At 40.8% G+C, this 17,781-nt stretch overlaps 1 protein-coding gene across 3 annotated transcripts in view; it reads left to right on the top strand.

Annotated features, from left to right (window-relative positions):
* Positions 1-291: 291 nt before the first annotated feature.
* Positions 292-17,781, top strand: part of LOC133536313 (putative cytochrome P450 120) — an 84,816-nt gene continuing 67,326 nt past the window's right edge. For 2 of the 3 annotated variants that reach the window (XM_061876739.1, XM_061876741.1), the window contains exons 1-5: positions 292-436; positions 506-745; positions 6,657-6,734; positions 6,917-7,001; positions 10,871-10,906. In XM_061876739.1, coding sequence (XP_061732723.1) covers positions 556-745; positions 6,657-6,734; positions 6,917-7,001; positions 10,871-10,906 — 389 coding nt within the window. In that variant the 5' untranslated portion in view covers positions 292-436; positions 506-555. Of the gene's footprint in view, positions 437-505; positions 746-864; positions 950-6,656; positions 6,735-6,916; positions 7,002-10,870; positions 10,907-17,781 lie in introns of those variants that run through there. The other variant, XM_061876740.1, reaches the window with a different exon arrangement.

Raw genomic sequence — 17,781 nt, 5'->3', positions numbered from 1 at the left:
ATAACAAGCACTTTAAAATAGATACTACAATATTTTATTTTAAAACGTGTACCTGCTTGACAGAGACACATTTGGCACTGTTCTTCCTCATGTTTTGCTTGCGAATAAACAAAAGGAAACCAAAACGTGTTGTCCAAATGTGTGTTTTTTAGTTCATGACCGAGTGAATTATATAAACATAGATTTTTTTTTGGCACATTAAAAGCTCGCTGTTGTGTTCCGATGCCCGAGGCAGTAAAATTGCGGAAGTAGTGGAGAGCGTTCAACGTCACGTTAAAAATCCGAGGGCATTTGAACGCACCCTTCTCTGGTACAACCACTGGTATAGCTGGGTACTTATAGATACCTCGCAGAAAATCCATCCAGAAAATAGTGGCCGTAACTTGACACGTAGGACAACGTGTCTTCAAACCTCGACTTTTAAGCGGCGAACACGGTAAAACTGGACTTAGTTTGACAAAGTTTCGACTTGCTAGTTCGGCCTAACTGTGTCCCATCCTGACAGGCGGAATCCCCTGGCCGAGAGCGTTTACAGTTTCGTTCCGCCGCTGCATTATGTCAAAACTACTGGGCAGCACAGGTGTGTCGCTGCTGGGGGACAAGACGCTGGACTTTTACCGGAACCCAGTGAGCTTCTGCCAGCATATGATGGAGAAATACGGCAGCAGAGTTTTTCAGAGCCGCCTAATGAACAGACCTACCACCTTCGTGTGCTCGGCTCAAGGCATGAGAGAGCTGCTGTGCGGTATGTGGACGCATGTGCGTGAGTGTGTGCACCTGCCCTGTCTGCACATGTACAACTGTAATACAACTCAAATGGAACACGATATTATCGTACTATATATCGTATATTACTTGTTACAGCGTCGCGATACCCTCAACTGGGGATGACTGATAAGTGGCCTTGTGGCGTTCATCACTATGACGAGTCGTGTCTTTATATTCTCAGGTGATTATTAATATAATAATAATATTTTTTTTATGGCGCCGAGTGCACAGTGTGATTCGTCATGGGACAGCCTCGTGGTGGTGCTGCAGGGAAACAATATTAAATATTGCATTTAATTGGCATGATACAATTATATAAGTTGCACATAGAGAACATTCTGATGACAATATAATTTACTAAAGGTGCTAAATCATACAATAGAACCTACAATATTCCAGCCCCGACTACTTAAATAGTCACTTTTGAAACACTTCTTCCCATTAGACATTTGGTTGAAAAAAACTTGCCCCAATACAGGCAATTTCTTCAATAACATTTCACCATCTTAACCACTCTAAAATGAATATGTTTAAACAACACAACTCATGATAAACAATCTTTTCACGACTGATCTCATATGAAAATGGTGCAATAAAAGTTGGGCATCAGTTTTTTTCAACAGTTACTGATACGTACATATGAGTGTAAGAAGAAATTAACTACTAAAATTTAAACAATAAAATACTCTCTTAACTTTAATCGACAAATGTACACAAAGTAATACAATTTACAGATTATTCACTTTTTAACAGTAACTTTCATAGAAGTCTAATAAGTGGTCAACCACTAATATGTTAAATCAACAAAATACTCTCTTAACTTAATTGACAAATGAACAGAGATTTCTGAAAGTTGAAGATGTGTTCACTTTTTAACAGTAGCCTTCATACAAGTGTAACAAGAAGTTAACCACGTAAATAATAATTAGGGATGTGCCGATCTTTGTAAAAAAGTAAGTGATTGCTATTGCCGATTGATGCATTTTAAAGTTGATCACGAACGCAGATCCCCTCTGGCTGACACTGTACAGTATTTTATATTTATTCCCATGGCTGACAAGCGTCTAGCAGCTAATTGTGTGTCTCCATACACTGTGTGGAGATACTCCCTTAAGTTAATAATAATCACCTCCATTATGGTAATAACCTGCTTTTTTTAGTATCTTAAATATCATTTTCTTCATAAGAGCCTAGTCTGATAGTGACTTTTTTCACTGTTTTCACTCATGCATGATCAGTATCAGAATCGGCAGCATAAAAACCCCAAACAGTTAATGATATCATCAGAGACAACAATCTCGACGTCATCGGTCTCAGCGAAACCTGGCTTAAACCAAACAACTTTTTTGCGCTAAATGAGGCATGTCCTCCTAACTTTACACATGGGCATATTGCCCGTCCTCTTAAAAGGGGTGGGGGGGTCGCACTAATATACAACGAAAACTTTAACCTTAGTCCTAACATAAATAATAAATATAAATCGTTTGAGGTGCTTACTATGAGGTCTGTCACACCGCTGCCTCTACACCTGGCTGTTATCTACTGCCCCCCAGGGCCCTATTCGGACTTTATCAATGAATTCTCAGAGTTTGTTGCTGATCTAGTGACACACGCCGATAATATAATCATAATGGGGGACTTTAATATCCATATGGATACCCCATCGGACCCACCATGCGTAGCGCTACAGACTATAATTGATAGCTGTGGTCTCACACAAATAATAAATGAACCCACGCATCGCAACGGTAATACGAGAGACCTCGTGCTTGTCACGGGTATCACCGTTTCCAAAGTTACGATACTCCCGTATACTAAAGTATTGTCCGATCATTACCTTATAAAATTCGAGGTTCAGACGCACATTCGTCAAACTAATAATAATAATAACTGCTATAGCAGCCGCAACATTAATACGATCACAACGACAACTCTTGCTGACCTACTGCCCTCGGTAATGGCACCATTCCCAAAGTATGTGGGCTCAATTGATAACCTCACTAACAACTTTAACGACGCCCTGCGCGAAACCATTGATAACATAGCACCGCTAAAGTTAAAAAAGGCTCCAAAAAAGCGTACCCCGTGGTTTACAGAAGAAACTAGAGCTCAGAAATTATTATGTAGAACGCTGGAACGCAAATGGCGCACGACTAAACTTGAGGTGCACCATCAAGCATGGAGTGATAGTTTAATAACTTATAAACACATGCTTACCTTAGCTACAGCTAAATATTACTCAAATCTCATCCACCGTAATAAAAACGATCCTAAATTTTTGTTTAGTATGGTAGCATCACTAACCCAACAAGGGACCCCTTCCAGTAGCTCCACCCACTCAGCTGATGACTTTATGCAATTCTTTAGTAAGAAAATTGAAGTCATTAGAAAGGAGATTAAAGACAATGCGTCCCAGCTACAACTGGGTTCTATTAACACAGATACGATTGTATATACGGCGGATACTGCCCTCCAAAATAGTTTCTCTCGTTTTGAGGAAATAACATTAGAGGAATTCTTACAACGTGTAAATGGAATAAAACAAACAACATGTTTACTTGACCCTCTTCCTGGGAAACTGATCAAGGAGCTCTTTGTATTATTAGGTCCATCAGTGCTAAATATTATAAACTTATCACTTTCCTCGGGCACTGTTCCCCTAGCATTCAAAAAAGCGGTTATTCATCCTCTTCTTAAAAGACCTAACCTCGATCCTGACCTCATGGTAAACTACCGACCGGTGTCTTACCTTCCCTTTATTTCAAAAGTCCTCGAAAAAATTGTTGCGGGGCAGTTAAATGAACACTTAGCGTCTAACAATCTATGTGAAACCTTTCAATCCGGTTTCAGGGTAAATCACTCCACGGAGACAGCCCTCGCAAAAATGACTAATGATCTATTGCTAACGATGGATTCTGATGAGTCATCTATGTTGCTGCTCCTCGATCTTAGCGCTGCTTTCGATACCGTTGATCATAATATTTTATTAGAACGTATCAAAACACGAATTGGCATGTCAGACTTAGCCCTGTCTTGGTTTAACTCTTATCTTACTGATAGGATTCAGTGCGTCCCCCATAACAATGTTACCTCGGACTATGTTAAGGTAACGTGTGGAGTTCCCCAGGGTTCGGTCCTTGGCCCTGCACTCTTCAGCAACTACATGCTGCCGCTAGGTGACATCATACGCAAATACGGTGTTAGCTTTCACTGTTATGCTGATGACACCCAACTCTACATGCCCCTAAAGCTGACCAACACGCCGGATTGTAGTCAGCTGGAGGCGTGTCTTAATGAAATTAAACAATGGATGTCCGCTAACTTTTTACAACTCAACGCCAAAAAAACGGAAATGCTGATTATCGGTCCTGCTAGACACCGACCTCTATTTAATAATACAACTCTAACATTTGACAATCAAACAATTAAACAAGGCGACTCTGTATTATCTTTGACCCAACTCTCTCCTTTGAGGCACACATTAAAAGCGTTACTAAAACGGCCCTCTTTCATCTCCGTAATATCGCTAAAATTCGCTAAATTTTGTCCACTAAAGACGCTGAGATTATTATCCATGCGTTTGTTACGTCTCGCCTCGATTACTGTAACGTATTCTTTTCGGGTCTCCTCATGTCTAGCATTAAAAGATTACAGTTGGTACAAAATGCGGCTGCTAGACTTTTGACAAGAACAAAAAAGTTTGATTACATTACGCCTATACTGGCTCACCTGCACTGGCTTCCTGTGCACTTAAGATGTGACTTTAAGGTTTTATTACTTACGTATAAAATACTACACGGTCTAGCTCCATCCTATCTTGCCGATTGTATTGTACCATATGTCCCGGCAAGAAATCTGTGTTCAAAGGACTCCGGCTTATTAGTGATTCCCAAAGCCCAAAAAAAGTCTGCGGGCTATAGAGCGTTTTCATTTTGGGCTCCAGTACTCTGGAATGCACTCCCGGTAAAAGTTCGAGATGCCACCTTAGTAGAAGCATTTAAGTCTCACCTTAAGACTCATTTGTATACTCTAGCCTTTAAATAGACTCCCTTTTTAGACCAGTTGATCAGCCGTTTCTTTTCTTTTTCTCCTATGTCCCACTCTCCCTTGTGGAGGGGGTCCGGTCCGATCCGGTGGCCATGTACTGCTTGCCTGTGTATCGGCTGGGGACATCTCTGTGCTGCTGATCCGCCTCCACTTGGGATGTTTTCCTGCTGGCTCTGCTGTGAACGGGACTCTCGCTGCTGTGTCGGATCCGCTTTGGAGTGGACTCTCGCGACTGTGTGGATCCATTATGGATTGAACTTTCACAGTATCATGTTAGACCCGCTCGACATCCATTGCTTTCCTCCTCTCCAAGGTTCTCATAGTCATCATTGTCACCGACGTCCCACTGGGTGTGAGTTTTCCTTGCCCTTATGTGGGCCTACCGAGGATGTCGTAGTGGTTTGTGTTGTGGTTTGTGCACCCCTTTGAGACACTAGTGATTTAGGGTTATATAAGTAAACATTGATTGATTGAAACGTAACAGACCCTAACACAGTGGTTCTTAACCTTGTTGGAGGTACCGAACCCCAACAGTTTCATATGCGCATTCACCGAACCCTTCTTTAGTGAAAAAAAAAAAAAAAGTTTCTTTATTTTAATCTTAATTTATAAATATTAATCATGAAATGATCTTATTATTTTAAAGAAATACTAAGTTTTATTTTACAAACAGAAAGTTACAGGAATGTACACATGATCCCATGTTTACATCTCATTGTGCAACATGTAAATGTTTTAGTGGGAACTAAATGCGATATCTGAAAGGGATACAAATTATTTCCAAAGCAGGAACCCCACCCAGACATACAATACTAGTACACAGCTCATGAAAAAACAATATTTTTTGTGATTGTCATTGTAAGTGGGCCAAAACAGTTATATTAGAAAAGAATCTCATGGAAATGACTGCTGTCATTTGATTATAATAATAAAACATTTAACTTGTTATTTAGTCAGGTTTGGGACAGGTCTGCTGCTGTTGTGGCCACAGTGCATGTGCACGTCTGACGTTGCTCACATGTGCTCCACTGAATGCTCAAGTAGTTTTTACGTTTGTTCGCGCATATGGAAAATTACAGTAGTTGTTTGGGGGTATCCATAATACGTCAGTTGTGAGAAGTTTTTATTTACACGATGAGTCAGGTGTGTCTTGACCTCCGCGGCGGAGGCTCCGCCGAACCCCTGAGGCCGACTCACCGAACCCCTAGGGTTTGATCGAACCCAGGTTGAGAACCACTGCCCTAACATTATTATGTTAACTACAAAAGTATCTTTAAATACTAAAACTTCAAATGGCCAATATAAAAACATGTATTTAAAGTTGCAGATGTGTCTTATGCATCTACTTTTTACCATTAACTTTCACATAAGTGTAAAAATAATTTTACACCTGCAAAACGTAAAAACAATATCACATGTTTTAACATTGATAAGAATTCATCCATCCATCCATCTTCTACCGCTTATTCCCTTTTGGGGTCGCGGGGGGCGCTAGCGCCTATCTCAGCTACAATTGGGCGGAAGGCGGGGTACACCCTGGACAAGTCGCCAGCTCATCGCAGATTGATAAGAATTGAACTTCTTAATGTAGAACATTATAAAAAAATAAAATATAAAGTGATACCATAGTGCAGAGTGTTAGGATTGGATTGTCTTGTGCATGTGTACCTAATATTATGTCCGGTGAGTGTATGTTTCTGTAACCGAGCTACAACTCAGGCTATTAAAAGGTCATGATGACTCAGGTCCTTTAAAATCTTTGAACTTTGGTCAGGGTCAAATCTAGCAAAGTGGGAACTCTCTGTCACACACGCATGATGCTTCCTTTTGATTTGTTTCAGAGAAGTCCAATGTGTTTCTGAAGGATCCAACTGATTTGATGACCAATATGTACGGTGACACCCTTGTTACCACTAACGGTAAACATACGCGCAAGCAAGCAAACACACACACCAACATCCTGTAACAGGACTCCTGAGATGCTTACTCCTGAGAACTGTGTGTACTTCATAATGTCTTTTTTTGTGACTGTAGTTGAACAAAAGTAATGTGATGAAGTCATTTAGTATACTGTAAACATAAACCCATGCACATCTTTCAGGTGAGGAGGCGTGTCTTCTCCGTCTGTCTCTCACCACACTGTTTACAGGAAATTCTTTAGAATCGTCACGTGATTACATCAACAGGTAGGTAAAATAGTGTAACAAGAGAAAATCAGCAATTTTTTGCTGCTAAAAGGGATTTGTTATGTGATCCATGCACAAACCCCGTTTTCATATGAGTTGGGAAATTGTCTTAGATGTAAATATAAACGGCATACAATGATTTGCATATCATTTTCAACCCATATGCAATTGAATGCACTACAAAGACAAGATATTTGATGTTCAAACTCATAAACGTTATTATTTTTTTTGCAAATAATAATTAACTTAGAATTTCATGGCTGCAACATGTGCCAAAGTATTGGGCAAGGGGATGAACACGTGCCAAAGTATTGGGCAAGGGCATGTTCACCAGTGTGTTACATCACCTTTTCTTTTAACAACACTCAATAAACGTTTGGGAACTGAGGAAACTAATTGTTAAAGCTTTGAAAGTGTAATTCTTGTTTTATGTAGAGCTTCAATCGCTCAACAGTCAGGGGTCTCCGCTTTCACATTTTACGCTTCATAATGCGCCAGACATTTTTGATGGGAGACAGGTCTGGACTGCAGGCAGGCCAGGAACGTACCCACACTCTTTTTTTACAAAGCCACGCTGTTGTAACATGCTGAATGTGGCTTGGCATTGTCTTGCTGAAATAAGCAGGGGCGTCCATGAAAAAGACGGCGCTTAGATGCCAGCATGTGTTGTTCCAAAACCTGTATGTACCTTTCAGCATTAATGGTGCCTTCACAGATGTGTAAGTTACCCATGCCTTGGGCACTAATGCACCCCCATATCATCACAGATGCTGGCTTTTGAACTTTGCGTCAAAAACCGTCTGGATGGTTCGCTTCCCCTGTGGTCTGGATGACACAATGTCAAAAATTTTCAAAAATAATTTGAAATGTGGGCTCGTCAGACCACAGAACACTTTTCCACTTTGCATCAGTCTATCTTAGATGATCTCGGGCCTAGAGAAGCCGGCGGCATTTCTGGATATTGTTGATAAGTGGCTTTGGCTTTGCATGGTAGAACTTTAACTTGCACTTACAGATGTAGCGACGAACTGTATTTAGTTTTCTGAAGTGTTCCTGAGCCCATGTGGTGATATTCTTTAGAGATTGATGTCAGTTTTTGATATAGTGCCGTCAGAGGGATCGAAGGTCACGGTCATTTAATGTTGGTTTCCGGCCATGCCGCTTACGTGGAGTGATTTCTCCAGATTCTCTTAACCCTTTGATGATATTATGGACCGTAGATGTTGAAATCCCTAAATTTCTTGCAATTGCACTTTGAGAAACGTTGTTCTTAAACTGTCTGACTATTTGCTTACGCAGTTGTAGACAAAGGGGTGTACCTCGCCCCATCCTTTCTTGTGAAACACTGAGCATTTTTTGGGAAGCTGCTTTTATACCCAATCATGGCACCCATCTGTTCCCAATTAGCCTGCACACCTGTGGGATGTTCCAAATAAGTGTTTGATGAGCATTCCTCAACTTTATAGGTATTTATTGCCACCTTTCCCAACTTCTATGTCACATGTTGCTGGCATGAAATTCTAAAGTTAATGATTATTTGCACACAAAAAAAGTTTATCAGTTTGAACATCAAATATGTTGTCTTTGTAGCATATTCAACTGAATATGGGTTGAAAATGATTTGCGAATCATTGTATTCCGTTTGTATTTACATCTAACACAATTTCCCAACTCATATGGAAACAGGGTTTGTATGTCATACTTGCCAACCCTCCCAAATTTTTCCGGCAGACTACCGAATTTCAGTGCCTCTCCCGAAAATTTCCCGGGACAACCATTCTCCTGAATTTCTCCCGATTTTCAACCGGACCTGAGTGAGGACAGCCTGTCGTCAAGCCCACTTTTCTTCCATATAAACAGCGTGCAGGCCCAGTCACGTTATAACATCTACGGCTTTTGGAGAGTGCACAACTGCACACACAACAAGAATGGGACTATTATATATGTCTCCGTTATCCATAGGTTTATTTATAACCCATAAAGTAGGCAGGCACGGAGCTATTTCTCAGCATGTGTTTATTCCAGCCGACATGTTAATATACTGACACACAACATCCGGAATCCCATCATGCATTGCTTCAAAACTATGGCAAGTGGTAATGTCCAAAAAACGATAGTCACCCTAAAGTCACTCATTTTCTGCTTTTTAAATGTCACAGATTCTGCCCATACCTATGTTCCTTCAAAAGCATTGCTACTGGCTGCAAAGCATTGCACTTTCAAATACAACAATGGGTAGAGAGGAGTGATATGTGTGTGTATATGTGTGAATAAATGAACACTGAAATTCAAGTATTTATTTTATATATATATATATATATATATATATATATATATATATATATATACATATATATATATATATATATATATATATATATATATATACCGTATTTCCTTGAATTACTGCAGGGTCAAACTCGCTTCGCAAAATAATTAGCGCATGCTTAGTATTACCGGCTGGTCAAACTCGTGACGTCACGAGTGACACTTCCCCTGTCATCATTTTCAAAATGGAGGAAGCTGATTTCAATATCGGTAATTTGAAATCGCATAAAGGGAAGAAGATTAATAGCTATTCAGTAGGATTTAAGGTCCAAGCTTACATCACACTCAGATTTTTACTGCATACCTTTGGTAAGTGCCGGAGTGAGAAGAGGTTTTAAAATAATTTGCGCATGCTTACTTTTACCGCATGCCTTTGGTAAGCGCAGGAGTTAGAAGAGGTTTTAAATTAATTAGCTCCCCGGCAGCTATTCAAGGAAATACGGTACATATGTATGTATGTATGTGATTCAATATCGATTCTTGGGGTCACAATTCGATTCAAAATCGTTTTTTTTTTCAATTCAACACGATTCCCGATTCAAAAACGATTTTTTTCCCGATTTAAAAGGATTCTCTATTCATTCAATACATAGGATTTCAGCAAGATCTACCCCAGTCTGCTGACATACAAGGAGAGTAGTAGATTTTTGTAAAAATATTTTATAATTTTAAAGGACAATGTTTTATCAACTGATTGCAATCATGTAAATTTGTTTTAACTATTAAACAAACCAAAAATATGACTTATTTTATTATTGTGAAAATATTGGACACAGTGTGTTTTCAAGCTTTTGAGGTGCGATGCAAGTGTAAGCCTCTGTGACACTATTGTTCTTTTTTATTATTTTTATAAATGTCAAATGATAATGTCAATGAGGGATTTTGTATCACTGCTATGCTGAAATGATAACTAATATTGATACTGTTGTTGATCATTTTTATTTTTGTTTCACTACTTTTGGTTTGTTCTGTGTCGTGTTTGTGTCTCCTCTTAATTGCTCTGTTTATTGCAGTTCTGAGTGTTGCTAGGTCAGGTTTGGTTTTGGAATTGGATTGCATTGTTATGGTATTGCTGTGTATTGTTTTGTTGGATTGATTAAAAAAAAAAAAAGATTTTTAGAAAAATGAGAATCGATTCTGAATCGCACAACGTGAGAATTGCGATTCAGATTAGAATCGATTTTTTCCCACATCCCTAATGTATATATATGTGTATATATATAAATAAAAGAAATAGTTGAATTTCAGTGAATTCTAGCTTTAAATATACTCCTCTGCCCTTAGCCCCCCCCCCAACTCATCTGCCGAATTCGGAGGTCTCAAGGTTGGCAAGTACGATGTATGTCAAACGTTCATTGGGGAAAAAGCGACTGCTTGTTAGTACATGAGGACAGTAAAACCAAGTACTGTAAAAAAGTGTGATTTACAAAGCATTTGACTTACAGTGAAACTTTGAACTTCAATGTAAATATGCGGAAAGTGCTGCATCATGCATGCTGACAGTTTTTCAGACAAGCATTTTCACTTTCTTTTTTTTACAGTGTATGCAAGTGCTGTCTGAAGGATCTCGCCCTCAGGTAATCATTGAAAACAAAAACCTTTGCTCATTATACAGAAGATGATACAAATATTTGTAATTTAGCACACATTACACCTTCAAATGATCACTAACATATGTACTGTGTTTATCTTTGATTGTAGCACACACAATCACATTTATCGGCGTCATAATTCTGCTGTCCTTGCGGCCTTGTATTATTCTAACAGACATACCCTGATATAAAGTATTACATGTGGACTCATTATGTCGAGTACTTTTCAATTGCTACATGGTCAACCTTTATGCTCCTTTAGAAACTGAGGCTTTGTTCCATTAACTTGACGAATAAGTGTTTTTTATTAAGGGATTTCTCGATCCGATATTGATTTTGATCAGACCAAAAAATGTGCATCAGAATTTATGGATCAAATTTGTCTGGTAATAGCCTCTGATATAAGCAGTCCATTCCAGTGTTTCCTTAAAAGAAACGCTGTAAGGCAGAGGTGTCCAAAATGCAGCATAGTGGCTGTTTTTGGACTGCAGCTTCTTTTTTATTGGCCCACAGTGTCTTGAGTACATAAAGTTGGTTAATAATGAGATGTTTTATTTCATTATTTGGCTTTATAACCTATAATACAAAGCATATATATCTTATAATACAGTATATCTTATAAAACAGTATTCTATTATAAGTATGTAGTATATATACCTACTTCTATGGATATACAGCAAAGTGGATTCGGATTTCCCTTGCCCGGACTCGGGTCACCGGGGCCCCGCTCTGGAGCCAGGCCCGGAGTTGGGGCACGTTGGCACAGCCTGAAGGCAACGTGGGCCATCCCTCCAATGGGCTCACCACTCATAGGAGGGGCCATAGAGGTTGAGTGCATTGTGAGCTGGGCGGCAGCCGAAGGCAGGGCACTTGGCGGTCTGATCCTCGGCTACCTAAGCTAACTCTTGGGACGTAGAACGTCACCTCACTGGGGGGGAAGGAGCCTGAGCTAGTGCGCGAGGTAGAGAAGTTCCGACTGGATATAGTCAGACTCACCTCGACGCACAGCAAGGGCTCTGGAACAACTTCTCTCGAGAGAGGCTGGACTCTCTTCCACACTGGGGTTGCACGAAGTGAGAGGCGACAAGCTGGGGTGGCAATTCTTGTTACCCCCCGGCTAAAAGCCTGAACGTTGGAGTTCAACCCGGTGGACGAGAGGGTAGCCTCCCTCCGCCTTCGGGTGGGGGGGACGGGTCCTGACTGTTGTTTGTGCTTATGCACCAAACAGCAGTTCAGAGTCCCCACCCTTTTTGGATACACTCGAGGGAGTACTGGAAAGTGCTCGCCCGGGTGATTCCCTTGTCCTACTGGGGGACTTCAACGCTCATGTTGGCAACGACAGTAAAACCTGGAGAAGCGTGATTGGGAAGAATGGCCGCCCGGATCTGAACCCGAGTGGTGTTTTGTTATTGGACTTCTGTGCTCGTCACTGATTGTCCATAACAAACACCATGTTCAAACATAAGGGTGTCTATAAGTGCACTTGGCACCAGGACACCCTAGGCCGCAGTTCCATGATCGACTTTGCAGTTGGGTCATCGGATTTGCGGTCTCATGTTTTGGACACTCGGGTGAAGTGAGGGGCAGAGCTTTCTACCGATCACCACCTGGTGGTGAGTTGGCTGCGATGGTGGGGGAGGATGCCGGACAGACCTGGCAGGCCCAAACGCATTGTGAGGGTCTGGTGGGAATGTCTGGCAGAGTCTCCTGTCAGAGAGAGTTTCAATTCCCACCTCCGGAAGAACTTTGAACATGTCACGAGGGAGGTGCTGGACATTGTCGAGGCGGCTGATCGGAGCTGTGGCCGCAAGGTAGTTGGTGCTTGTCGGGGCGGCAATCCTAAAACCCCTTGGTGGACACCAGCGGTGAGGGATGCCGTCAAGCTGAAGAAGGAGTCCTATCGGGTTCTTTTGGCTCATAGTACTCCGGAGGCAGTGGACAGGTACCGACAGGCCAAGCGGTGTGCAGCTTCAGTGGTCGCGGAGGCAAAAACTCGGACATGGGATAAGTTCGGGGAAGCCATGGAAAACGACTTCGACGGCTTCGAAACGATTCTGGACCACCATCCGCCGCCTCACGAAGGGAAAGCAGTGCACTTTCCACACCGTGTATGGTGTGGGTGGTGCTCTGCTGACACAGATAGACAGACAACATTCACACTCACATTCACACACTAGGGCCAATTTAAAGTTGCCAATCAACCTATCCCCAGGTGCATGTCTTTGGAAGTGGGAGGAAGCCGGAGTACCCGGAGGGAACCCACACATTCACGGGGAGAACATGCAAACTCCACACAGAAAGATCCCGAGCCTGGATTTGAACCCAGGACTGCAGGACCTTCGTATTGTGAGGCAGACGCACTAACCCCTCTGCCACCGTGAAGCCATATATATGTGTATATATATATATATATATATATATATATATATATATATATATATATATACATACATACATTTATATATATGTATATATACATTTATATATATGTATATATGTGTGGGTTTTACTAATAAAGTACCGCAGTTCTCATTAATTCAAAAGATACTATTCTACCTTTGAAAAATACAGGTAACTTCTTTTTATCCGGATGCTGCGTGTGGCGGTGACGTAAAGAGCGGATGAGCACGTTGAGTGTGTTAGTGGGCACACACTGAGTGCTCAAGAAGAAACAGCAAATAGAGGAAAAATGGTAAATAAAGGCAATTCTGCTGGGTGGTGCGTGAAGCGCATTATGAAGGTATTTCGGCTTCAAAACTATCAATCAAGATGACGTTTTGAACACAAGTGCCGCGCAATCGTCAGACGTGATGGAATCCAGCTCGAAGGACCAAAAAGATGTGAAGTGAAGTGAATTATATTCATATAGCGCTTTTTCTCTAGTGACTCAAAGCGCTTTACATAGTGAAACCCAATATCTAAGTTACATTTAAACCAGTGTGGGTGGCACTGGGGGCAGGTGGGTAAAGTGACTTGCCCAAAGACACAATGGCAGTGACTAGGATGGCGGAAGCGGGGATTGAACCTGCAACCCTCAAGTTGCTGGCACGGCCGCTCTACCAACCGAGCTATACCGCCCGGTATAACTCTGTTCAAACACTGATGACATCTATTAACCAGACAAGAAGCAAGGAACCATTAAGAGACAGAGTTCAACTTAGCTCATGGGGAGAACGCATGGCGCTGAACACTTAGTCACAGTGTCGCCCTACGCTCTAAGGTTCAGTTCCCGCATCCCTCTTTTTATTCAAAGTTCTATAGTCAACTTCACTGAGGCCGCCTCTAAAAGGAGTGGTCACATATATTATGCAAAGCAGGTCCAGGACTCACAGTACGTGACAGAATGGGCTGGGGGCTTTGTGATTTTGCCTTGTCCCCGCTTCGTCTGCGTGCTGTCATCTTATCTTCGTTGAGGTCCTTGAAGTCCTTGGCTGTTAGCAGGCTAAAACAAATATAACTACTTTGGCTGAGGCCACCCCTTAGACAAGAAGTTATGTCCTTGCATAGATTAGAAAAATTCTAACTTGAGCACAATAGCTAATAACTAAAGCAACTGACTTCAAGCATACTAAAGTTAGTGTAATAATATATACATAATCATTCTAACAGTGACCCCTGACTGAAATAATACAACATTCTTGAAGTATGCATTTTTTGCATCTTGAGCACAGTACTTCAGCCTCTCTCCGATGCAGAAAATAAAATAAAAAGTGGTGTCAATTAGAGATGTCCGATAATGGCTTTTTTGCCGAGATCCGATATGCTGATATTGTCCAACTCTTAATTACCGATATATACAGTCGTGGAATTAACACATTATTATACCTAATTTTGTTTGTGATGCCCTTCTGGAGGCATTAAACTATGTAACAAGTTTTTCCAAAATAAATCCACTCAAGCTATGGAAAAAAATGCCAACTGCCATATTTATTATTGAAGTCACAAAGTGCATTTTTTTTTTTAACATGCCTCAAAAAAGCAGCTTGGAATTTGGGACATGCTCTACCTGAGAGAGCATGAGGAGGTTGAGGTGGGCAGGGTGGGGGTTTGGGGGGTTAAGGTTGGGGGTAGAGGGTATATTGTAGCGCCCCGGAAGAGTTAGTGCTGCAAGGGGTTCTGGGTATTCTGTTGTGTTGATGTTGTGTTACGGTGCGGATGGTCTCCCGAAATGTGGTTGGCATTCTTGTTTGGTGTGGGGTCACAGTGTGGCGCATATTTGTAACAGTGTTAAAGTTGTTTATACGGCCACCCTCAGTGTGACCTGTATGGCTTTTGACCATGTATGCGTTGCATTCACTTGTGTGTGTGAAAAACTATAGATATTATGTGATTGGGCCGGCACGCAAAGGCAGTGCCTTTCAGGTTTACTGCCGCTCTGTACTTCTCCCGAAGTCCGTGTACCACTCTGTACAGCGGCGTTTTAAAAAGTCATAAATTTTACTTTTTGAAACCAATATCGATAATTTCTGGTACTACATTTTAAAGCATTTATCGGGCGATAATATCGGCAGGCCGTTATTATCGGACATCTCTAGTGTCAATGGGGCAGCACGGTGATAGAAGGGTTCGTGCGTCTGCCTCACAATACGAAGTTCCTGAGTAGTCCTGGGTTCAATCCTGGGCTCGGGATCTTTCTGTGTGGAGTTTGCATCTTCTCCTTGTGACTGCGTGGGTTCCCATCGGGTACTCCGGCTTCCTCCCACTTCCAAAGACATGCACCTGGGGATAGGTTGATTGGCAACACTAAATGGTCCCTTGTGTGTGAATGTGAGTGTGAATGTTGTCTGTCTATCTGTTTTGGCCCTGCGAGGAGGTGGCGACTTGTCCAGGGTGTACCCCGCCTTTCACCCGATTTTAGCTGAGATAGTCACCAGCGCTCCTCGCGACCTCAAAGGGAATAAGCGGTAGAAAATGGATGGATGGATGGATCTAGTGTCAATGCACGACTGTTTCTAAAATGGCCATAAAAAGTAGTACATGTCTCCTGCTCATTTACATTTACGTGTTTTTTTTTACATGTGGATGTACATGAGATACCTGAGATACTTTGATATAGATGAGATACTTTGATACATGATGTACATGAGATTTACATGAGATACTCATTTACATACTACCATTTACTCAGAGGTGGGTAGTAACGCGCTACATTTACTCCGTTACATTTACTTGAGTAACTTTTGGAATAAATTGTACTTCTACGAGTAGTTTTTATGCAACATACTTTTACTTTTACTTGAGTATATTTATAGAGAAGAAACGCTACTTTTACTCCGTTCCATTTATCTACATTAAGCTCGCTACTCGCTACTTTTTTTTATTGATCTATTAATGTTTGTTTTGGTTAATGACAGAGCTTCAAAGTAAAATCTACGCATGCCTGCGTTTCACCAATCACATGCAGTCACTGGTGACGTTGGACCAATCAAACAGAGCCAGGCGGTCACATGACCGTGATACGTAAAACCCGACTTAAACATGTTGACAAACTTATTGGGGTGTTACCATTTAGTGATCAATTGTACGGAATATGTACTGTACTGTCCAATCTAATAATAAAAGTTTAAATCAATCAATCAAAAGTGTAAAGGAAAAAAGACACTTTTTATTTCAACCAGACTTCCCGTCAAAAGCCTAAAGACTGATCGCACAGTTCCTGTCTTCACAATAAAAGCGCCTCTTCATCGCGCCTGCGTTAACAAAATAAGAGTCTCCGAAAGCCAGCGCAAACAAGCTAGCAAGCTACGGCGTTTGCCGCCAATGTATTTCTTGTAAAGTGTATAAAAACGAATATGGAAGCTGGACAGATAAGACGCCAAAAACCAATGACTTTCATGTGGTATTAGACAGAAAAGAGGAACTTTTTTTCTCCTCCATTTGAAAACGTGGACGTCTGATTCCAATCAATGCAAGTCATCAGAATCAGGTAATACACCAACTTATATCCTTGTCTTCATGAAAGATAGGAATCTATATGTTAAACATGCATGTATATTCATTAAAACACCTTCAACATGTGAACAAAAACGGCAAAATAAATAAATATAAATTATATACTGTATATATAAATGTATGTATATGCTGTATATATATGATATGTGTGTGTATAAATGATTTGTGTGTGTATAAATGATATGTGTGTGTATGTATATGTATATATGAGGTAGATCACCTCGACTTGGTCATTTACTAAGTAATTGATGAACGTTGAAAAACTTATTGGGGTGTTACCATTTAGTGGTCAATTGTACGGAATATGTACTGTACTGTGCAATCTACTAATACAAGTTTTAATCAATCAATCAATCAATCAATCAAATCAATGAATGCCTACTGAGGCTATGGTGCTGTTAAGTTATTGTAGCTCAATGTGCCATTTTTTTAATTTTTTTTTAATGTACCATTATTTAATATATATTATTGTTTTAGTTGCTTAAGAGATATTCCTGGCTCTGAATTTGCTCATTGCTATTTTTATGTTTTTGTGCATTATTTGTTGCCGTAATTAGGTTACTCATCAGTTACTCAGTACTTCAGTAGTTTTTTCACAACATACTTTTTACTTTTACTCAAGTAAATATTTGGGTGACTACTCCTTAATTTTACTTGAGTAATAAATCTCTAAAGTAACTGTACTCTTACTTGAGCACAATTTCTGGCTACTCCACCCACCTTTGCATTTACTGGACAACATGGTTGTCCAGTAAATGAGAGTGTCTCCGTGGTGAGGCCCTGTATAGTAGACACAAAATCCTCATTTATAAAAAGCCATCTGCGCCACTTTTCAATTTCACACGCAGTTGTAGTAGATCACACGCAACACACCCACTAATAGTACATGCATTTTTATAGATTGCACA

The sequence above is a fragment of the Nerophis ophidion genome, linkage group LG17 (genome assembly GCF_033978795.1).
Source record: "Nerophis ophidion isolate RoL-2023_Sa linkage group LG17, RoL_Noph_v1.0, whole genome shotgun sequence".
NCBI classification, from domain to species: domain Eukaryota; kingdom Metazoa; phylum Chordata; class Actinopteri; order Syngnathiformes; family Syngnathidae; genus Nerophis; species Nerophis ophidion.
Note: the sequence above shows the minus strand (reverse complement) of the source record. Positions and strands in the feature narration are given on the sequence as shown.